The sequence below is a fragment of the Panthera onca genome, chromosome E1 (assembly GCF_046562875.1).
Source record: "Panthera onca isolate mPanOnc1 chromosome E1, mPanOnc1 haplotype 2, whole genome shotgun sequence".
Classification (NCBI taxonomy): Eukaryota; Metazoa; Chordata; class Mammalia; order Carnivora; family Felidae; genus Panthera; species Panthera onca.
In genome coordinates, this window is record NC_138352.1 from 12,277,957 (window position 1) to 12,302,737 (window position 24,781).

At 45.4% G+C, this 24,781-nt stretch overlaps 1 protein-coding gene across 4 annotated transcripts in view; it reads right to left on the reverse strand.

The window, feature by feature from the left end:
• The window catches only part of TNRC6C (trinucleotide repeat containing adaptor 6C), a 142,858-nt gene that overhangs the window by 96,369 nt on the left and 21,708 nt on the right, over positions 1-24,781 (reverse strand). For all 4 annotated transcript variants that reach the window (XM_078438089.2, XM_078438087.2, XM_078438088.2 and 1 more), the window contains exon 2: positions 604-703. In XM_078438089.2, coding sequence (XP_078294215.2) covers positions 604-666 — 63 coding nt within the window. In that variant the 5' untranslated portion in view covers positions 667-703. The remainder of the gene's footprint in view (positions 1-603; positions 704-24,781) is intronic.

Genomic DNA, 24,781 nt, shown 5'->3' on the forward strand with positions numbered 1-24,781 from the left:
AGCTCATCCGAGCTCTGTATTTTAATACAGACTAAAAAGCATACAGTTTAAATCACAAGACACATTAAACAAGACACATTAGGCAAGAACAACACATGGCATAACTTGGTGGATCGCACGCCATAAAATTCAAGTGCGACCGAAAGATTTACAGTAGGACTTTCAATTCTTAACATTTACTAACAGGGTTTATAAAAGAACGTCGGCCAGATCTGCGAAACTGGCTTCCTCGGCCAAATCTGCTTCCTCGGCCAAATCTGCTTCCCTAAGCAAATCAGTTACGCGGCCCTTTCCTCACTTCTCAGACACGACTGCCCTGGACGGGGCGCCATGAGCGAGGAGCGCGGACCCTCTTTAGCGGCAACAACGAACACCAGACTCCTCTCAAACGCCGCTCTACCACTTCCAGCCCCCGAAGACAGATACTCTGCGGCTGTCACCCCATTTCCGTTTCGCTAGCATAACGGCTATTTTTTGCTAATCAAAGATTTGGCGTATCGCTTTTTGGAGGTCACCAAACGAAACTCTGTAACATAATGGCCGGGACGGGGCAAACGAGGCACGTGCTGATTATAGTCAATGGGGTGGTGGTTCTGGCCAAACCTTTTTCTGAGCACCTTCCTTCTTTTTCTTTTCTTCCTGCTTTTTCTTTTTCTTTTCTTCCATCAAACGTTCCTCTTCTTGTGTTTCTTGTTCTTTCTCCCTGTTCAACATAAAGAAAGATGGCATTAGTATAAAGTCCCTCTTAAACCAAATGGTACGCAGAAGGGCGCTCCAAGAAGAGGCACTAAAAACGGGGCCACTTCTCGGGGCCACGGCCAGTTGTCCTGAGCGCACTAGTGCTTCCGTGGCTGTTCATTCAGCCCACGTGTCAAACGCCACGCTTCCAGAAGGCAGTGTGTTAGGCGGTAAGGGCGCGGCCTGCAATAAGACTGCTCATACAGCCCGGACCCAGGCCTGCGTCCCTCTGCTCAGGAGCCTCGCTGTCAGCACCCCGGAGGGCACCGGCACCGATCAAAAACGCAAATTCCTGGGTTCCACCCTAGCCCGAATCAGAACCTTCCGAGAGGATTCTTTTTTTAAGTTTTTCTTTCTTTATTTTTGACAGAGGGAGGAGGAGGGAGAGGGAGAGGGACAGGAAGGCAGGAGCCGAGAGAGAGGGAGACAGAGAATCAATCCCAAGCAAGCTCTGTGCTGTTAACGCAGAGCCCGACGTGGGGCTTGAAGTCTCCAACCGTGAGATCGTGACCCGAGCTGAAATCAAGGGTTGCACACGTAACCGACTGAGCCACCCGGGTACCCCCAAGGCAGTTAAGCAAAGATTCCTACCCAGCGTGGAGAGCCGCTACAAGGCTACACGGGAACACAGCGCAGAGTCACGGCCCTCGGAAGGGTGAGCCCTGTAAGCCAGGCCTCGAACACTGCAGGAGCATCCGGCTGGCACGGCCTGGTGGGTCAGATACCAACTTACTGCTGGGCAGCTCCAAATTCAACCTTCAACACACACTGCTGTGCGTACCTGGGCGGGTTCCTTCAATATTTCTCCTTTCCAGCGGGCGCGACTGAGCATGTAGCTCGCTGTGAAGACGCCAGTGAGGACCCCAGCCATGGGCCAGAAAGGGCGGTCCCTCAAGCAACCCTGCAGCACGTGGTCTAGTGTCACCTGCCCGTGACCCTTTGCACACAGACACTGTGTGCTCCAGGCCCCCTGCCAATCACCCTGCCCCTATGTTCGTCTCTTGTGGTCCCGTCAATGACACGGCCCTCCCGCCGGGACCCCGCGTGCTCCCCATCTCCTGCCGCACTGATACTCCTTCCCCAGCACGTCCACGCGGCCGGCCTGCCACCAGGGCCGCGCTTCCGGGGCTCCCGTGCAGCCGCACGCCTGGCTACTACTGGCCATGGCTCTCCCGCGCCAGGCGCGTGCCGCGGAGGGGCACTTCCTGCGGCCCGGCACCCGCGCCCACGCCGCCAGGGAGGCGCTCTGCCACCAGAGGGCCGCCGCTACGCCTCCCTCGGGGAGCCTGGGCCCCGGCCTCGCTCGGGCACTCTCCCTCAAGCCAAGGCGCCGCGCAGTTTCTACAGTGGCTCCTGTCCCGCCACAGCTTCCTTCTTCTTTGTGGGAAACTTGCCCTGTACGTGACCGTGCCGTTCCCGTCTCCTGCCTCGGCCGCCCGCGCCGGTGCTGGCGGGAAAGAGGATTCACCAGACCAAACAGGGAGCAGCGGGCACAGAAGCCTCAGGAAAACCTCATCCAAGCATACATTAATGTTGTTTTGAAAGTACCGATTTTGAGAGTTCCATTCGTAAATGTGTTTTATATACATACGGTTACACGCATAAGGAGTTTCAACCTACTGCCCGTGTGCACCTATTTAAACACTATCATAATAAACATAATTCAAGTCAGCACCATGTGGGTGGGTGTCCTTAGAGAATATTCTTCTTTATTATTTTATTTTATTATTATTTTTTTTAATGCTTATTCATTTTTGAGAAACAGAGACAGACTGTGAGCGGGGGAGGGGCAGAGAGAGAGGGAGACGCTGTCAGCACAGAGCCCGACTCGGGGGCTCGAACTCCTGAGCCGTGAGATCATGACCTGAGCTGAAGTCGGATGCTTATTAACCCACCGAGCCACCCAGGCGCCCCGAGAATATTGCTTTTAAAGAAGGATAGTACATTTATCAAGTTTGGGAAATGGTTATTATTCATTTTTCCAGGAATATTTTCATGTTAAAAAGTGCAGAGACCCTAAGAAATCTGCACTTAAACATTCTTATAAGGCGCAGGCAAGTCTGTGAGTGATGGGTGCAGTGCTATAATCGTCGCGCCTCCTGCCACACGTCTTGGAACAAAGTGAATAAATAAAAACCAAGTCGTGGCTGCCTACCTCTATTGTTACACTTTCTTAATCTACAGTACAATGAAAGCCTTAAATTATCTTCAGATATTAAACTTAGTAAGATAGGCAAGTATGGGTACATTTGTAAAAGGTATTCAACTGAAGTGAAAAAAAAAAACGATTGCTTAATTCTACTGCTCTGACAATTAAAGTAATTAGAGCCGGCTACTCCCCCAGCTGCACAGTTAAGGTTTCACCATAACAGTAAAATAAAATGTTGTAAATAAAGAGCCCAAGTAGCCACGAGGTATCCTATCCCTACCTGCCAGAGCTCATGTGTATATGACAAGGCACAATTCACACGTATGGTCTCCAGTACAGTTTTATCTAATTTCCCCCAATTAACAGTAACTTCTTCTACCTCTGACTCCAACACACAGTTACGGCCACTTCTCGCTAAAAATCTTTTTTTTTTTTTTTTTCTTTTAAGTCAACGTTTTAAATGTGATTTAAATGTGCTTTAAAAATCAACATTTTAAATGTGATTTAAAAATCACATTTTTTACTTTAAAAAGACATCTTCCATAAGTATACTCTCTTTCCAAGGGACACCTTATTACTACCTGAAATGATCAAGTAATACTTAATAAGATTCTATCTACCTTTCAGGGCTAGTGAGAAGATTATAAATTTAGATTTGGAGGGGCGCCCGGCTGGCTCAGTCAGAAGAGCATGAACTCTTGATCTCAGGGACATGGGTTTGAGTACCAAGTTGGGTGTAGAGACCACTTAAAAAGAAAAGAAAAACCACACTCAGATTTGGTAAGTTTCTTGACCTAGTGGAAGAGGAAAAAACTAACATGTATCAAGTGTCGACTATACAGCTGACCCTTGCATATTGTGCAGGTTAGGGACACCGACTCCCCAAGCAGTCAGAAATGCACATGTAACTTTTAACTCCCCCCAGATTTAATTGCTAAGGGTCTGCTGTTGACCAGAAGCCTTACTGATCACATCAACAGTCGATTAACACATATCTGTATATATATTATATACTGTATTATTGTAATAAAATAAGCTAGAGAACATGAAATGTGAAGAAAATCATAAGGAAGAAAAAATGTATTTATGGGACTGTACTGTATTCACCAAAAGAAAATAACCCATGTGTAAGTGGAGCCCCACAGGTGAAATTCCTGTTGTTCAAGGGTCAACCGTATAGAGTTAATCAGAACTTTTCTTACGTGGGACAAGTACGAGACGGACTTACAAGTTAAGCTGCAAGCAGCAGAAAGAAACGGGATGGCCAGGCTGGGAGAATTTCATTTGTAACTTTAATTTTTAATTTCAATTTTTTCTTTTACATCTTACATGTAAATACACAGCTGTATACACGTGTGTAAATGTAATCCTATACTGTTCCCAGCATACTCTGCGGTTTAGTTTCTCATTGGCTTGGCCTTCCTCCTCCCTCCACAACCACAGCAAAGCTCCATTTGCCCTCACTGCCCTTCCGGATAATCCCCATTAACCACCTAGTTCGCACCCTTCTGGGTCTTTCCCCACTCTCCTGGGACTGTATGGAAACATACCTACCTACACATTTCTTATGAAGCATTTCATTTGGTCAGTTCTGTAAAAACGGGAACACATTGTACAAACTTTTTTGCATCTTGCTTTTCTCATTCAGTGCATATGTGCGAATCTCCTCATCCCCTCCCCCAACGGATAGATCTATTCTTTTTTTTTCCTTAACATGTATTATTTTTGAGAGACAGAGAGACAGAGCATGAGTGGGGGAGGGGCAGAGAGAGGGAGACACAGAATCCCAAGCAGGCTCCAGGCCGTCAGCACAGAGCCCGAACGCGGGGCTCGAACCCAAGAACCGCGAGATCATGACCTGAGCCGAAGTCGGACGCTTAACCAACTGAGGCACCCAGGTGCCCCAAATCTACTATTTCTAATGGCTACATAATATGCCATGGTGGGAACATTATCTCATCACTTTCTGTTCGTACACATGCACTTCCCCTCTGGTTCACTACCGCCACCACCAGTAACTCCCAGCGTTCCTGTCCAGCTTCTGCTCAAGAAAACAGCATTGCTTTGACTGGTGGTACAGCTTGTTTCAGCAGCAGTGAAAACTGGGTAAGGAGAAAATCTGATATGAGGCTCAACTTCTGGATGTCAAACTGAACCCCAGGCCAAACTGGATAATAAATCACCTATGCTCTGCATGACAAGGCATATTCTAATGGCCTCCACTATACTGAGTTGGATTAGAAAGAAAGTATTTTTAATGATCTGGGTTTTAAGAATCTAACCTTTCTTTTATTCTCAAATAGTTTAGCCATCACTGGCTTACTAGCAGGCCTTGGGTGGACGAAGGAGCAACACCCTTACTTTCGAAGCAGCCAGAAGAAGGGAGAGTTGGGAAGTAGGGGAATCCCCACAACTGAAGCCTCGATGTGGACCAATCATCTCCGTCTTCCTGGTTAAACTCACATTTTCCCAGAGACACCAGGATTCAAAAGATACAATTATGTAGGGAGACTGGGAATGTAGCCACCCCATGCGAAACTGTGCTGCTTGCAAAACCTTCCACGTTTCCAGCCTTTCTGTTCGATGATTGCTCTTCTTTTTGTACAAGCGCAGGATTCGATACAAGAGGGTGGGCCTGTCTCTGCCTTGGAGGGTTAGTTACCAGAAATGGCGGTCAGTCCTCATCCTCAGCTTCACCTACAAGACCCACCACAGCCTATACTCTGAAGTTATCCCGCTTAGACTCCGATGCCTAGTTGTTAAAGCACTCACCAATTCATCGCGGGTTTGTGTCCATCCCATTATTTTCAAAGTGTGGCTAATCCAATTAGAATTTCCTGGCAGTGTTTAGGTTAGAAAGGGCTGATAAAGTGTTATCAGACAAATTTAAAACGGGAAGAAGGAAGTGGTATCCTGTCCAGCTGTCACTGAAATATTTAAGGTTCTTAATTTTTCAACACGTGTTTGAATACCTGCTATGTGCGGGAAATACTCAGGAGATCCTGTGGGCAATACGAGAGGGAGGGGACATAAAAACAGACTTGGACCTCAAGGGACAGAGAATCTAATAAATAGGAAAGTGAAGTTAAGACCTGAATTACCCTTAATACGTGACAGATGATGGAAATAAACAGAATTATGTAGCAAAGAGCACATGCTTGGGATTTCAGGACAGGGTTCTAAAGTCAAGGTCACTAGCATACAGGAGGTCAAGAACTCATAGGTCCGGGTGCTGGATGGACTGTCTAGAAGAACCAGGAAGTCACTCGGCATTACACCAGGATTAGGGGCGGAAAAGAGAACCACGGCTCTGATGAGTTAAGAGCAGAGGGAGAGTTTTTATTTGAGGATCAAAGGATAAAGTAGTTGATAGAGACTCTGAGGTCTCCTGATGTCCACACCTTTGTATAAATGCCCTCCTGTGAGTGTGGGAGGGACCCAGGACTTGCTTCTCACCATTAGAATACAGCAGAGGTGATGATATGCTGCTCCCTTGACTACGTTATTTAAGACTCCCCCTTTTTTAGCAGACGGGTTTTAGTCTCCCTCTTGGGTGCTGGCTTTGAAGACACAGCTGCCATGAATCCTACTGTTGCAAGGTAATGAATTCTGTCAACAGCCTTAGTGAGCTTGGAAGCCCATCCTTCCCCAGTCAAGCCCCCCCCCCCCAACCCCCCAAAACGAAAAGCCAGCCCAGGCCTGGACTGCAGCCTAGAGCAGGCCCAGCTAAGTCATGCCCAGCCTCCTTGTCTACAGACATTGTGAAATACTGAATGTATAGTGTTAGGCTCTAACTAGGTTTGTGGTGATCTGTTATGCGGCATGGAAAACCACTGCAGGTAGTAATTTATGACTTCTGGGGCTGACCGAGACGGAGGAAGCCCACAAGAGCCTCTCTCAGCTGCTGATGATAATAAAAAAACCGGATGAAGTACAATGTAAATACAAAAACACAGCAAGAAAAGAAAGCGAAAAGCAGGTGGGGTAGGGAGCAGACTTAAAACTTGGGGAGAGGGGCGCCTGGGTGGCTCAGTCGGTAAAGCGTCCGACTTCGGCTCAGGTCACGATCTCGCAATCTGTGAGTTTGAGCCCCGCGTCGGGCTCTGTGCTGACAGCTCAGGGCCTGGAGCCTGCTCCGGATTCTATGTCTCCCTCTCTCTGCCCCTCCCCTGCTCGCACTCTCTCAAAAAATAAATGATAACATAAAATAAAATAACAAACAAACAAACTTGGGGAGGTGACCTGTATGGGGGTGAGTTTCTCCTCTTCCCCTTTTCTCTCGCGCCTGTTACTTTGTCCACGGGTAGGTCCCAGTCACAGAGCTGTCCTGGGGCAGCGGTGGCACAGGCAGCTAAAACTGAGAGAACGCCATCTTTCTTTCTTTCCTTTTAAAATGTTTGTTTATTTATTTTATTTTTGAGAGAGAGAGCGCACGCGAGGAGGGGCGGGGGGGGGGGGAGGGGGGCAGGAATCCGAGGCGAGCTCTGTGCCGACAGCAGTGAGCCTGATGCAGGGCTCCAATTCACAAACCAGGAGCTCATGACTTGAGCTGGACTGAGACACTCAACCGACTGAGCCCCGCCAGGCGCCCTGAGAGAACGTCTTCTTTCTAACGGAGGATTAGGAAAAGGAGCTCTTGAGAGCAACACAGTGTGGGGGAATCCCAGAGAGGAACTGGCCGGAGAAGACCTCTAAATGCGGTGTATAGACGTTCCCAGTTCTGGGCTCACATGCGAGTCACCCACGAGTGGGACAGATCCAGAACAGCAGAGTAAAGGCTTTGAGAAAACAACAGCAACAAAAACCAACATACTCTGGAGGAGTTTATAATAGGACTCAAAATCTGTACAACATATTCAGAATGTCCCGAACAGAATCCAAGATTACTCCTCATACACAGAACCAGGAAAATGTAGCCACCGCCAGGACAAAGACAAAGCAAGCTGGCTCTCAGATGACCCGGGTGCTGGAATTAACTTTACACGTAATCTTAGCCAAAAGGCCGAGAAGCGATTGGAATTAACTTTAAAGCAGTTATTATAACTTTGTTCCAGGAGGCAATAAAGGTACATACATTTGAAACAAATAGGAAGTTAGGAGTTCACAGCAGATAAATAGAAACTATAGAAGAACAGAAAGATAAAAGATTAAAAAAAAAATGAAGAGCCTCAGAGACCCTTAGATATTATCAAAAGGCCCAATATTCATGTTATTGGACTTCTAGAAGTAGAAGAGAAAGACTCGTGTGAAAAGACAATGGTGGGAAACCTCCCCAATTTGGTGAGATTCAAAAAGCTCTGTGAGCTCCAAATAGGGATAAACTAAAGGAAAGCACACTCAGACATAGCATATACTAAGCATATACTGGGGCATAGCATATACTAAGCATATACAAGCAGGCAGTTTCAAAAGGCAATGCGGTGTATCGCTCCATTTATGTGACACTCTGGGAAAAGAAAAATCACAGGAACAGCAAGCAGACCAGGGATTGCCTGGGGCCAGGGGTGGAGCTAAACGCTGACTACAAAGGGGCAGAGCAAGGGAATGTTTGGGAAGGGTGCCGGGATTTCCTAATAAATCTTGACGGTGAGGGTGGTTATATGCATGTATGTATTACATATACGCTGCATGTATTTGTTGGAACTTACATTAACTGTACACCAGAGAGTGAATTCTACTGCATGTACTTTTAAAAAGCGAAAAGAACAAAGAAACCGAAAGCAAAAAAAAAAAAAAAAAAAAAAAAAAAACAAACACGAAAGCAAAGAAATAGTGATTTAGAAATGGTCATGGTAGGGGGTGTGGCTCTGGAGAATGCTGAATCCCTCCCTCCCTCATGTGTCCCCCTGTCCCTCATTCCTGGTCTGAGGAGAGGAAGGGTTTGAATTAAACGGATGGGGTTGGGGGGGACAAGGGCCAGGGTTAAGGGTTTTCACGTCCCACAGGACCAGAAGCCACAAGGCACACAGGGAAGCTCTGGAGGAAAGGACAAAGAAACTGACTCGGAAGAGATCCTGCAGGAACCTGGACTTTGGAAGGATGGAGAAGAACCATGGCAAAATCAGTAGGCCTGAAGGCATTTCAAAGGAACTCCGACGTAATTTTCATCTTGGTGCGAACAGGCCTCCAGCCCCAGCATTCGGTTCTCAAGACGTGCCGCTGTGTCTACAACACCGAACCGGACCACCCGACAGCGCCTCAGCGGCGGCTACTGAAGTCTGGCCCAGCAGAGGCTTGACAAACAGCCTTTTCCGCTTCTCACCTTCAGGGTGCTGGTTGTCCACCACATGGGCACATCCGTTTCCGGTTTCACCAATGTTTTCCTACATTCTGTTATCTTCTTCCGCTGGCTTTGTATCACAGAACAAAAGGATGTTCCTCACTTCGGCTGGCGTTTCGCTGAACCATCAGGCTGGTTACCCCCGTCTGTTATTTTTGCCAGGCAGCTCCCTCTACTTCTCCACTGGTAACTGCGCCCCTCAACTTCCCCTGGAGCACCGGGCCCTCCCTCCCTCCCTTGAACTCCACGGACTTTTTGAGGGCAGTGGCTCCAATCAAAAGGTACCACACTCCCGAGCCATCCGCTAGATTCAGGGACGACTCTAAGGTTCAGGGATGGACCTAACAGGATCAGAGGAACGGAAGCCGCTGGAACATCTCCCAACCGCGGAAGGCCTGGAAATGAAACCAACTACCAAGGAAGAGAAGCTGAGAAATGGAGTGAGAACGGAGTCTCCGGGACCAGGACCTACGTCCCTGGCACCCCACTGCCTTGCCTGTGCCCGGCCCTCCCGGGCCCTCCTCGGAATGTGAACCCTGCACCGAGTGGCAGACAGCTGGGGCGGATGTGTCTCACCGGCTGCTCCCTTCAAAGCCGTCCACTGGCGCTGGCTACCCAGGTCCTGAGAGCTTTCTGGCGTCGCCTTCAGTGATGTCAGCTGCCTCCTAGCGTCCCCGACGTCCCCCTTCCCTTCCCTCCTTAGATCAAAGAACCGAGAGACACAGTAACTTTTCAATAACCTATTTAATTTAGGCCTGCGTAGAAAGGGAAGTGCAGACTGGATTCAGCACTATTTAACTATGATTCGTCTCAAAACGAATCAGGTTCAGTAAACATTTTAACCACTCTAAAAGCTGCTTTCGTGTTACCGTATTAACATGTCAATTACAGGTATAGGAGTCACAAGTGCCATTTTGTAAAACCTTTTATTTCATTTCTGAGTTAAAGCAGCCTCAAAATGAAAACGACCCTACAATTTTTTTTTTTTTAATTTTTTTTTCAACGTTTTTTATTTATTTTTGGGACAGAGAGAGACAGAGCATGAACAGGGGAGGGGCAGAGAGAGAGGGAGACACAGAATCGGAAACAGGCTCCAGGCTCCGAGCCGTCAGCCCAGAGCCCGACGCGGGGCTCGAACTCACGGACCGCGAGATCGTGACCTGGCTGAAGTTGGACGCTTAACCGACTGCGCCACCCAGGCGCCCGACCCTACAATTTTTAACGCTACTCCGTTTTCAGAGTCAATTGATATAATGACACTTGAATATGTGTACTTTAAACATGCTTAAAGTAACAGAAGCGAATCTCCAACCAGCCTCTCAGACACAGTGGTCTTTGCTGCCACGTCCTGGTGTGTACCCACCAAGCGGTTGTTACCAATGATCAGGATTTCATTGTTCGCTACAAATTTTCAAAATACGCCCTGTGTGTAACCAGTGATAAGCATGCTTTCCCCAAGTGTCTCCTTCCAAATACTAAGGAATCTGGAGGTAGGGAGCTAAGCTGGCTATTGACTTCCTGCCTCTTAGCTCCACACTCAGCTTTTGGCCCACTCTGTGAAAACTGATCTGGGGCCTTTCAACGTTTTTTCTTTGCTAGCTGGCATGACGCTACGCTTGTTCAGTAGAGGGCGCTGGAGAGATACGGCAGAAGAAGAGTGGTGGTTTTTTGTTTTTTGTTTTTTTTTTTTTCCCTCCTTGGCAGGCTCCTTGCAATGCTGCTGGCCACCCAGCAACCTCCTTCCTAGCTGCTCCCCTGCTCCCCCTGCCCAGTGAGTTCGCCTCTATCCCATAGCCACAGCTGTTCCCTCTCCAATGAGGTCTGGACCTCAGCCTGGGAGGCTCTCACAGGGTGCCTCATCTCAGCCCTGGGGGCAGCGGTCCTGCTTCTCCCCCCCCCCCCCATTCCCACATTCTCAAAAACTCTGTTTCTACCTAGCCAGTCCCTTTTACTTCAATCCCCTGCTATAGCTGGCGATCCCTTAAACTTTCCCAGTTCACACTGCTGCATGGTTTCTCTCTCCTCACTGATCGAAGAATCCTTAAATCAGAGCCTATTTCAATTCTGTCAATAAACTGCACTTTTTGATACGGTCACACCAGCAAATAAAAACCAAAGATGTGTCTAAATGACAAACAAATGGCACTGAAGTATATAACTACAAGTTACACTTAAATAATAACACACACCTCAAATACGAAACCTGATAGATGGTGGAAAAGACCACTTGCCTGAATCTGTCCAGTGTTTTACGTTGTTTTTTCTTTCTTTCTTTTTTTTTTTTTAAACTCCATTATACCTCTGTGTTCTAAAACTTGTGGTACATCTGGGCAAATTCAGAAAAGGCTCTCCTTCATGATCATGAAAGAAAGGACAAAGTCCCAGCGCCAAACGACTGCGGGGCACTCCCTGAAGCCACGAAGCCGACGCCTGGGGCACTTATCAATGAGCGCTCTGGGCTGCAGATGATCTCCAGGGTAACTTTCTATTAGGAAATTCTGCAATTCTGTGAACTAAAAAGACTGTTCGCTGTAGATTCAGTTTTGGGAGCCATTAAGCTAACTTGTGCTCAGGGTTGGATTCTAATTTGGGAGAGCAGGCAAGTGCACAAGACCTGAGCAGAAATAGCTTTATGACAATCTGCACACGGGGAAAGTCAAATATAAAAAGAGATGATACCACCATCCAGCCAGTCCTCTGATCTGGAAACACCTGTGAAGTTCAGGGTTTGTATGGAAGGACAGCAGAAAAGAAGGGTTCACAGATATGCACTGGACTCACAAGCTGGTAAAGGGAGTCAAATGCTGCCTAAACAGTTTCCATAATGAAACATAAGGTAGAAAAAAATGACCAATTATATGTGCTAAAGAAAAAAAAAAAAACCATCCCACAGGTATTAAAAGGATTGTTAATATTTCACATCAAAAATGTGAAATGTAGAAACTTGTATTTCAGAAATGATGAACAAGAAAACCTACCCGAAAATCTCAGTTATATAAAAAAATTTTAATTTTCTTAAAAAAAATTTTAATGTTTATTTTTGAGAAAAAGAGAGAGAGAGAGAGAGAGAGAGAGAGAGAGAGCAAGAGCGAGGGAAGGGTAGAGAGCAAGGGAGACACAGAATCCCAAGCAGGCTCCAGGCTCTGAGCTGTCAGCAGAGTCCGACATGGTGCCTGAACTCACAAACGTCGAGATCATGACCTGAGCCGAAGTCGGAGACTTAACATACTGAGCCACCCAGGCGCCTCTGAAATTTTAATTTTCTATTTTGTTTTTAAATGCATGCCAAGTTCATATGGAAACAAACAAACAAACAAACAAACACTCCAGACAGATGCTACGGTTACCACCTAGGTTAAGGAAGAAAGCATTCTATAATTTGCTGTATGTACTATTCTTATATATCCAGGTTTAGTCTTTAGTCGTTCAAGGTGAACTGCTTACTGAGCCAGTTTGAGGCCCTGACCTGCTCAGTCCCATGCTTTGTAGATTAACAAGTATTTGCCAGTCACAGGCTGCTGTCCCTGCACTTTAAATTGCTATCTTGGAATTACGGCCACAACCCCCCAATTCTAACACTCAAAGTTCAGAAACGGTATGAACTGCGTATCCAATACTATGTTCATATAACCATTCTTAAAAGCAAATGTTTCTGGGACGCCTGGATGGCTCAGTGGGTCGAGCAGGCAACTCTTGATCTCAGGGTTGTATGTTTGAGCCCCACAATGAATGTAGAGATAACTTAAAAATTAAAAAAAAAATTTTTTTTTAAAGCAAGTATTTCCTATTACGCTCATAAAGTTACCTTTCTGCTAGCTGCCAACATTCTGGCTTTCTGATTTAAAAAAAAAAAAAAAAAGCCTAGAATTTACCTCCTTAAAGGACTTTAATGGAACCACAGCTAGTAAGGATTAATACAGGTATGCAGAGCTAACCTACAATTTGCCCTATAGTGGAAGCAACTACCAATTTCCCAAATTATGTTACTATTTATGATTCAACTCCTTTCTCTGTCCTTTATGGCTTCTCATTAACCCTGAGAACACACACCAGTTCTACAATGGTAGAAAAAGTTTCCCTGGCCCTCAGGTCTAAATAAGGTTTTCAGGGGATACCTCGCATAGGTGACAGAGTCCAGGCCTGGACAGCCTCTTTCGTGCCCTGGGGCACGCACAGGGCAGGCTTGATTAAACAATCTCTCACAACCTCCCCATAGCCAAAAGCATGATGGGAAATCTCAGGAAACTCTCAAAACTTCAGTAGTTCTCTGGGGAACCAAGGCAACACGGTCCAAACATGAAGGTTTCTGATGGTTTTGCTTAATCCAAAGATATAAGATCAGACAAACCTCCATAAATACCAAGCCCAACGGAAAAAATACTAGGGCAGCAGAAGCCTGGGGTTGTAGTCTTTGGAAAAACTAACGATGACAATAGCTGTCATTTACTAAGCACTGGGCTAGGAAGGCCTTTTAAACAGATGATCTCATTCGTTCCTCAAGAGAATCTCGTTGAGGGGCACCTGGCTGGCTCAGTCGGTAAAGCACGCAACTCTCGACCTTGGGGTCGTGAGTTCGAGCCCCATACTGGGCACAGAGATTACTTAAAGAAACGAGAAGAAGAGGACCTCCGTGAGTAGCCCACCGTGACACTGACAGTAAGCGACAGCTGCCATTCAAGCGGAGGTCTGACTGCATCTCAAGCATGTGCTTCATCCATCACGCCACACTGCGTCCCCGAAGAGCACACAGACTCTTCGCTGTGGTCCAAGAGTGAGAGCCACCTGCTTCAGACGTGAGATACACCAATGGTGAGGCTGACCTCACGTGGTTAGAAACAGAAGAGCCCGACCGGGACGGTCTCTTCGATGATCATCAGGTGCAGTGCAGGGAAAGCTGCTATAAGAGGCCCCCAAACACAAGCACAACGTCCTCAAGATGTTTCTCCCCCGCGGCCCACAGGCTGGCCAGGCATCACTATTGCATGAGGTCACCAAGGGACCCACGTTCTTCTCACTCACTAGAAGGGGGAAAGGAGGAACTGGAGAGCAAGCCATCTCCTTTTCCGTTCACTCCCGGGCAGCCCACGCTTCATTTCTGCTGACATCCGATCAGTCAGAACTTACCCGCGTGCCCGTGCCTAGATCCAAGGAGGGCCGCGGAAAAGGTCTCTTTGAGCACAGCTACAACTTCTTCCAAAAGGAAGGACAGAAAGCATTCCAGAGGGATCATCGACAGCCTCAGGAACCGACGGATGGCCGGCCCACCTCTACACAGAGAGCAAAAAAAGTTCTTCCAAAAAACAGGTACACACACACATACACAAATTTGAATCTGTGTGTTACTTGAGCGAATGATACACAAATCAAGTCCCCAACATTCAACTCGGCAGAGTATGACCAAAATGACTATAGGCAGAAACTTCTTCAAGGGATCAGTGACCAGTTACCTGCTAGTGGCTACAGGAAAATCTTAGCAATGCTTCCAAGGAATGACTGAGGTTCTCAGTAAATCTTCCACAATGAACTTGTTACAAAATACCAAATTGTATCTAATCTAAGACGCCTTCAGATGTAAGATGCACCATTAATTCACGTGCCACTAAGAAAAATGCTGCCAAATGCACCATAATATGCCGTTATCTACAAGATGTGTGCCTATTTCAGATACGGTGAAAATGAGAAAAACGTTTCTTAGAACCATTGAAATAGAGTATGCCCCTGAAAAAACGTATCAGATTGATCTACCCTATAAAATCACTGGATAAAAACCAATTAAATTTTAGAAGACAAATTGTTATAGTTGCTATTAGGCCATCCTTTATGATGATAATATAAATATACCGAGGCCATACCTATACATCAGGAATTAGAAACAAAACAAAACCCAATTCTATGGGAAAGACAAACAGCCACCTTTATAACACACTCATTACAATTTGCTAAGAAGCACAGGGTGCTGTGAGAGCACAGGATGGGAGGGCTTTCTGGCCTCGTCAGGAGAGTACGGAGGGTCGCCTATGGAAGTGAGTGAAATTCCGGAGGACAGCCAGCTGCCACGGCAAGGGACACAGCATGGACCATGGAAGCTCTAGAGCGGGGAAGGAATAAGACAAGCTGGGGAAACAGCAAGTGATTAGCAGGCTGAAAGCAAGGGAGCAGTGAAGAAATGGCTAGCACAATTCTGGCTCCTACGGAGAACAGATTATAAGGGGCTAAGAACGGACAAGTGGAAACCAATGAGTAGGCTCCTGCTGTCAGTCAGAGGGAGTTTAGACTTGGTACTTTAGATCTGAGGATTTCCAAATTAGGGGGTGTCTCGGGGTAGGGGGTTTGGGGCTAGAAAGCAGGGTTTGAAAATTATTTAAGAGAAAGAATGAATGGGGCTTGGTGACTAAGTAGAAATAGGCATAAGGGAAGGGGAAGCATCAAAGAGAACCCTTGGGTTTCCCACCAGGGTGACTAAGGAAGATAATGGCGTCGTTCGCCGAGATAAACACTGGAGAAGGGCATGTTGACTTTGAGATGTGTGAGCACGAAGCTGGGAAGGGAGCTGGCAGACAGATATGCAATTCTGGATTCAGAGCAAAGATTCGGGCTGGAGAAAAATCTAGAGAGATGTCAGTGTAGAAATACAAATCAAAGCCTTGCTCATAGCTGTGGTCAGTAGAGAAGGGGGTTAGAGCAAACAGAAAGGAGGGCCTGGGGCAGAAGCTTAAGGAACATCAGCATGTAAAGGTCAGGCTCAGACAGATGAGACAGTCATTCAAACGTCCATTCATTGTTTATGCATCGATTATCAATAACTGGCCACAATGTGCCACTCTGTTTTAGGTATCCTTTAGGTATCCTTAGGATACCCAGGATATGTAAGATCCCCATTTATTAAGGAGCTTACAGTTCAGTGTAAAACCCAAGTCAAGCACCAAGGTAATTTCAGTTTGTGATAAGTGTTATGAAGAAAATAAAACTGGCTTTGCAACTCAAATACTAGGAATGGCATGAAATCAGTGATGAGATTTCCGAAATGAGAAGTGACTACTGAGAAAATCCCACACAGAGTACAATCTTTCCTCAACTTACACCAGAGGTGCCTTCCCGGGAAATTCAGCGTATATTATCACAACAGCACAGAAAACTGTACAGTATACACATAAGATAGGTTCTGCACTAAAATAAACTGGTTTTTCACCTACCTAGACATCCGTCTAGAGGGATATCCGGGTCAGGAAGGACGCAGGATGAGTCTGTATTATATGGGACTGGTCCGGGCACTAGGAAAGATCCAGGATCTCTGGCTCCTACCCGCTGAATGCCACTGTGGCTGACGCCAGTCACGTGGCACCCCTAACCACATGTCCATATTTCCAAACGCCCCTCAAAGGGGTCGGTACCGCCCCTGTTGAGAACTACTGCTTTAAGGCAGCAAAGTATACACTGTGCTAAATGACACAAATTCTGAGAAACGGTATCTGCCACACGTGACAGTCGCCAGACATTTCCACCAAGTGACCAAGTGGCAACTGTGTCGTTCGGCACGGCTCACTGAGAGTGTTCTACGTGCCGGACGGTGTTCTTCCTGCCTTCACAGAGCTCACATTTTAGAAAACTGTAGTATATGCACAACACCTTGAAATGAAGACGGTGCAGAATGTGTGTGGCTCTTATATTGTGAATCTATGACCTTGTATCTCTCGGGCAAAGTATAAACGGCTTTCTGAAAAGTAATGTTATTTTCCCCATTAAAACGGTCATTTATCGACACATGTGCCGTAACATAAATTTAAACATTCAGCACCCAACGAATGACATCCAACACTGGAAAAGCAACCGTGTAGTTTCAAATCCCACCAAAGAAGTTTTACAGTCTAAGAAGAAATATACACCATACAGTAGCACCTACTGGAAAAGATGCTAATTGTAACTGAACCGTTTTGGACTCTAAATATGCTCAAAAGAGAAAAGCAAAGGTTGGGGTGAGGGCGGGGGGGCGGGGGGGAGCTGTGAGTTTCTCACCAAGGAGCCGTTCATGTTCAGGAGCGACCTCGATCTCCTGTGAGAGTGAATTCACAGACAGGCAAGTGCAGAGAAATTCTGATGTTGGGAAGATGCAAATGAAGAATAGACAGGTGGTAAATACTGGAAAACAGAGCGGAAAGCAGCAAGCCACCGCCGACCACCATCTGAACTCACGCTCTCACAAGTACTCGGTTCAGTTTAGAGAATTTCCCAAACTTATAAAAAGGACATGGCTGAAAGGATCCTTTATACAGGATTTTGTATTCTGTTTTCATTTACAAGGTATTCTCACACTAAACAAGCTTCATAAATATCATTCTTAAAGACAACACAACACTCTCATTGTGTACGTAGACCATAATTTTCTCAACAATTCCCCCGTGCTTATTCAGGAGTTTCCATTTTATACTATGTTCATCACTAATTCCCTCTTGTGTAGTTTGTTCTGAATTTGTGATTCCTGCCTTAAGAGAGATATCCAGAAATAGACTTACTAAAACAAAAGGGTATAATTAAGGGTACGAATACTTATAACCTGTTACCCAGAAAGTATTTTAATAATCTGTACTTTTATTAGCTGAGTATAAGATGCTTATTTCAAGCACTGAGTATCTTAATTTTTAATCTTTGCTGATAATCAAATAGAAAAAGTATCTCATTGGCCTTAATTTACAATTCCTTGATTGTTAATGAATATATTTCCCTATATTTGTTAACCTGCATAAATTTTATTTTCTATGAACTGTTTCTATATTTAGGTCTATCCCTTGGGTTCTCAGTAGGCTTTTTCCCTATCAATTTATAAGAGTTGATATATGTTCAGTGATTAACCATTTATCACGTTGCTATAAACATTTCTACTATTTTTGGTTTGCCTTTTAATTATTTTTCACATTCAGAAGTTTTAAATTTCCATAAAATCCCACAGAAAGCTTTCACATTTTACGTTTGCTATTTTCTTTTCTAGATTTCTCAATTTTTTTTTTATATAGATGATGCTTTATTTAAATTTTATTTAGGTGGAAGGTAGACATTAGGATTTACCTTGCTTTCTTTTTGAACCAAATAGCCAACAGAATGCATGGGCATCATTTAGTGCCCCAGATTAAATGACCCTTCCTTTCACTACTCAGTTGTGACCCTGCGTCTTTATACATCAAAGTCACATATAACAGATGGGCCTGAAGACCATTCTGCTCCATGAATAAGTAGGTGCTTCTGCTAGGACCACACGATTTTAGTCCAGTTTCATAAAATCTTTGTTATCTACCACTCATTTTGCTCATACTTTTAAGTTTACTTATTTACTTTTAGAGAGAGAGGGAGAGAGCGAGCATGAGTGGGGGAGGGGCAGAGAGAGGGAGAGAGAATCCCAGGCAGGCTCTGCACCATCAGTGGGGAGCCCGATGTGGGGGCTCAAACCCACAAACCGTGAAATCATGACCTGAGCCAAAGTCGGACACTTAACCGACTGAGCCATCCAGGTGCCTGTCTTCATTTCTCTTTTTAAAAAAATTACTCAGGGGGCACGTGGATGGCTCAGTTGGTTGGGCGTCCGACTTCGGCCCAGGTCACGATTTCGTGTTTCGTGAGTTCGAGCTCTGCATCGGGCTCTGTGGTGACAGCCGGAGCCTGGAACCTGCTTTGGATTCTGTGCCTCCCTCTCTCTGCCCCTCCCCTGCTCGTGCTCTGTCTCTCTCTGTCTCTCAAAAATAAATAAAGATTAAAAAAAATTTTTTTTTTAAAAGTTACTCAGGTCACCTGGCTGGCTCAGTCGGTAGAGCATGTGACTCTTGATGTCAGGGTTGTGAGTTGGAGCCCCATGTTGGGTATAGAGATTACTTAGAAATAAAATCTTAAAAAGAAAAAAAAGAATTGTTTTAAACTTATAAATTAACTGAAGGCTCTGTAGGATTTAATTTTCCTGCTTGAGAAAATCTACTTCTTTCCTCTTTCAATGAAACTGTCATTTTCTTCCTATTTCCTATATATATGTTAAGCTCATTTCTAGGTATTTTACGATATTTTATTTTATTGTTGTGTAGGATATAATACGATCAAACATTCCACGTGTGGCCTAAATGGTTACCGATGGTAGGGGTCTAGTCAGCTTACTGATTTATCTCTGTTGCATCAAATCACTTTTCAGCTGATCATCTTGGATTTCCTGGGTATAAAATGTACCAAAAATATCTTTTCACCTTTTTATTTCTTGTTTCTGTTTCATACTGTGCTGGGCAGAATTCTCAGACTCCCTCCCCCCGGCCCCCACCACCAAGGTTCTGGGCCCTGGCGTATGCATATGTTCTCCCAGTTATTCAATCGAGCATGAGTGTAGGCACTGTCACGAAGGGGTTCTGCACATGTAACTAAAGTCCCAAATCAGCTGGCCTTAAGACATCCAGGTGGGCCCCGCCTAATCGCAGGAACCCTTTAGGTTCAGAGGTCAGAGACACAGGAAGTCAGAAGCTCAAAGTATGACAAGGAAAGAACACGCAGGTGCTGGCCCGAAGTGGAGGGCACGTGGCGGGGAACAGGGCGGCCCCTCAGAGCTGACAGCAACCCTTGCTGACAGCCAGCAAGCCCCACAACGACAAGGGACTGAATTCTGCCACAACAAGAATGAACCTGGAGGCAGATTCTTTTCCCCGGAGCCTTGCAGGAGAACTCGCCTTGGCTGACACCTTGAGCTCAGCCTGTGAGGCCCCAAGCAGAGACCCAGAACTCCCGGCCTGCAGAACTGGTCGGAACTAAACTAACACTGGTCGTTCTGGGAAGCCACTAAGTCTGTGCTAACCCGTTACGCGGCAATAGAAAACCAACACACCTATCTTACTTCATTGGTAGGAACTTAGACGGCAATGTCAGACAAGACTAGATAACAATGTTAGTGAGTCCTAGCAGTCGGGGAATAGTTGGAGTCAGAAACCACGCCAATAATTTGAACAGAGTGGACTTTTTTTTTTTTTTTTAATGTTTGTTTATTTTAAGAGAGAGAGAGAGAGAGAGATAGGGGGAGAGAGAGAGAGAGAGCGTGTGTGTGTGTGTGAGCAGGAGGAGGGGAAGAGAGAGAGGGAGAGAGAGAATCCCAAGCAGGCTCTGTGCCGACAGTGTAAGGCTCGATCCCATAAGCCCACGAGATCACGAGAACAGGGTGGACTTAACGGAAAGATCTGTTAACTAGTACAAGTTGGCTAACTTTTAAGAGAGGGGAAAAGTCTTTAAGGGGTCTGGAAGAAGCAAAGCAGAAAGCGGAAATCTATCTCTGGTCTGAGGGCATATAAATAATGGGCTAAGAACTGAGAGACGGGGCTCTGCACGAGGACCATGAAGGATGTGGCTGCCATAGGACACACAGGCGATCAGCGGCAAAGAGACCTGACAGAGGGCTCAGGTCAGAGATGGTCCACGCAGGCGCCCTACTGGGTGGCGGCTAATGGTCCCGAGGGTACAGGTAGGCCACGCTGCCATAAGCGTCACTGAGATGAGAACTACCAGGACTACAGATGCTGGCTTGCTGACTGTTGCACCAAAGAAAAAAAAAAAAGGGAAGCACACCTGAACCAGAGCCCCTTTTGTCCCTCTCTCCCCACTTCTACTCTCCAGCGCCCTCTATCGACAAAGACTAACATGATGTCAGCCAGCCAAAGGGAAATGTTCACAGCGCCCAGGCAAAGAGGGAGTCGGATCTACACAGATTAGAAGATGCGGGACGAATTGGTAATGGGCACACGCTATCCTTCTGGCTACTCGGCTTCCACATATGCCCTCTACACACATCTGAACTTAGATACAGCACCAAACAACTGTTTCCACCGAATAGCACGCAGCTATCTTCCTATAAATGAAGATGCTTTCACCTTCTCACCAAAATAAGGAGCCACAGTCCTAACAGCCACTGTATCCATCACTGGCTGTATCAATTACTTCTTAAATTCTGTACAGCTCCACTAAACAGTCTCCTCTCCAAAGACTAAACTGTCAAATTAAATCCCCCAAATTTCTATATAAAATACGGGGAAGAAGAAAAATAAAAGTTCAACACACAGATATAACAAAGAAAAAAAATGCTAATTCACTACAATTCTCATTTCTGCACCTGGTCATGAGGTCACTGATGGTGTCCACAACTTTCCTTTTCCACTTCCTGTCCCATATCTCCTGTGTCTTCAATCAGAACCTCACGTAGTCAGAGTTCTCAACATGACAGGATAACCCTAAACCCTAACCCTTATTCTTTTTTTTTTTTTTTTTAAGTTTATTTATTTTGAGAGAGAGCAAGAAAGCAAGCTCACGAGAAGCAAGGGAGGGGGCAGAGAGAGAGAGAGAGAGGGAGAGAGGGAGGGAGAGGGAGAATCCCAAGCAGACTCCGCACCTTCATCGCAGAGCCCAACACGGGGCTCGACCTCACAAACCATGAGATCATGATCTGAGCCGAAACCAAGAGCTGTATGCTTAACCAACTGGCTCAGCCAGGCGCCCTACGCTACCCCTCATTCTTAAAGGATCTGACCCATCAGACCTGCCTTTTTGGGGGTACTGCAGTTGTTCATTACTCTTCAATACAGTGCATACTTACCGAGAGACACCCCAGAGAATCCTGAGTTAGCATAGCCTTCCTTGTCCCCACTGTGTAGCATCACCCCTATTTTCCCTTAGTATCAGGATCAAGCACTCTAGGCAGTAAAGTAGCCCCTCCGGTTCAGTGGTAAGAGAGTCGCAAATGGGTGGGAGCCTCGCATTCTAATTCAGTGGAACTCTCCTGTATCCTCTGGGAGAAGCACTCCCCCCACCTCCCCGCTGGGAAAATAAGAACTCCAAACCAACAAGCTCAAAGTTGCTAGGATGGAAAGCAGAAATTCTGCAAGTGGGTTACTAGGTACAATAATAGTGAGAGACTGCTTTTAGGGTTTTACCATTAAATATGATGTGGAAAGCTGGTCTGAGAATTTATACCACATTAAACAAATACCCTACTCTTTCTAACTTGTGTCTAATAGAAGAAACAGCAATAGCAGATCTATCTTTTTCTTTTCAAAAAAAAAAAATTTTTTTTAATGCTTATTTTTGAGAGGGAAAGCAAGCAGGTGGGGGAGGGGCAGAGAGAGAGGGAGACAGGATCAGAACTCAGAAACCGTGAGATCATGACCTGAGCCAAAGTTGGCTGCTTAACAAACTGAGCCACCCAAACACCTCAACTCCTTTTTAAAAAAATGTTTATTTCTTTTTGAGGGGGGTGGGGAGGAGAGAGAATGAGCGGGGGAGGGGCAAGGTGAGAGGGAGACAGAGGATTCCCAAGCAGGCTCTGCCCTGTCAGCACAGAGCCCAATGCAGGGCTCGAACTCATGAACCGTGAGATCATGGCCTGAGCCGAAGCTGGACGCTTACCTGAGCCACCCAGGTGCCCCTCTTTTTCTCCTTTTGATCCTGTTGATTTTTGCTGTTTGCATTTTGAAGCTATGTTATTATGTGCATACAAATTTCCTTGTGGATTGACTCATTTTTCATTATGAAATTTCCTTCTTCATTTCTATGAATATGTTTTGCTTTGAAGTCTACTTGGCCTAACAATCACTTCAATTGACCATCTTACTACTCATTTTGTAACTTGTCTCACCTATCTATCTGTCCCATGTTTCTTTTTTTCTCTTCTCTCCTTTCTTGTCTTTTTTTTGACGAGTAAGTAGTTTTTATTATCTCATTTCCCCTCTCCTCCTCTATTAACATGGTAGCTATAAATCCTCTTTCTATCCTTTTAGTGGTTATGCTAGAGCAGCTTCTCGCAATTAAAGCTCCATGAGAGAACTGTCTTACAGAAAACAATCTGAGTGGCTCTTTTGTTGATTTTTCCAAGGTTGATACATAACCGGTGCCCTTCTAGATGCAAATAAGCTAATTCGTTAGATACAAAGGATTCTTTAGCATAGATAGAAGTTAGCAAACTTTTCCTATCGAGGGCCAGGTAGTAAATATTTTGAGCTGTGTGGGCTACGCGGTCTCCACAACAACTACTCAACTCAGGCGCGAGAGCATGAAAGCAGCCATAGACAGTACATAAACTAATAGGCACGGCTGTGTTCTAAAAAACATATTATTTATTAAAAAGGCAGCAGGCCGGATTTGGCCCACAGGCAGAAGCTTGTCAATCCCCTGTCTTTGCGCATTAGGACACGATTCTCTCACTAAACACGGTAGAGACAGGCTGCCTTAGGTATTGAATCTTCTATCCCAGACTCCTTAATCTTGCTAAATATAAATTACAAGGACCTTAGGATGTTGAAACTATAATTAGCCTCTTCCTGCTTTCTGTGCTACTGTTGTCATTAATTTTACTGTTCTACACATTTAATATTACTTCAGATTTATTCACCGTTTACCCTTTTTCCACTGTTCTTTCTTTCCTGTATCTCCACGCTTCCATCTTGGATAATCTTCCACTTACCTTGAGAACTCTCTTTATAGTTTATTTAGTGTGAATCTGTCAGTGATGAATTCGCACAAGTTTTTGTCTGTCTGAAAATGTCTATATTCTACCTTCATTTTTTGCTTGATACAAATTTCGAGGTTGGCAGTTTTTGCTGTTGTTTTGCAACACTTTGAAGATCTGGTTCTTTGGCCTTCAGATTTCCATCTCTTCTGCAAAGTCAAGTGTTAGTTGCTCCTTTGAAGGTAACGTCTGTTTCTTCCTTTGGCTAATTTTAAGGCTTTCTTTGGTTTTTAACAATTTTCCCTTTTTCTTCCCTTCTTTGCTGTTTTCTTCCTTTTCTCCCCCTTCCCCTTCTTTTTGTTTTGTTTTATTTTTATCCTGCTTAGGTCCACAGTGATTCCTAAATCTGTGGCTTGATAGCTTTTGTCACTTTGGGAAGATTCCCGGCCACCGTCTCTTTTAATATTGCCTCTGTCCTATCTCCTCTCCTTCTGAGTCTCCAATTATTTTTAGACTTTTAATAGTGTCCCGTTTGTCTCTATTGTGTTTTTCTTTTTCTCCTCTTTCAACCTTTGTGCTCCAGCATGGATATTTTCTTCGGATCTATCTTCCAGTTCACTAATGCTCTTTTCAACTGTGACTGATCTGCTAGGAAACCCTTCTGTTGCTGTACTTTTCAATTCTAGAATTTCTACTCAGTATTTGCCATAGTTCCAGTTTTCTACTGAAACTCTCCATTTTTAATTTTCTGAGAATGTTCATCAATGTTATTTTTTCTTCCTCATCAATGTTATTTTAAAGTCCAAGGCTGATGACCCTTATATCTGGATCTTCTGTGGGCGTCCTTTTGCCTCTCTTTTCTCCTGATTTTCAATCTTTTTATATGCCTGGGTTTTGACTGCTATTGTGTGTGATAATTTGTGGAGCTAACCTGAGGTTCTGAAAGATGGAATCTTCCTCCAGAGAGGATTTACTTTTCCTTCTACAGGCACTCAAGAGTAGAGACAGGGGCGCACGGGGGGCTCAGTCAGTTAAGCGTCCTACTCTTCATTTCGGCTCAGGTAATGATCTCACGGTTGGCGAGAGCGAGCCCCGCATCGGGCTCTGTGCTGACAGTGCAGAGCCTGCTTGGGATTCTCCCTCTCTCTGCCCCTCCCCTGCTTGTGCGTGC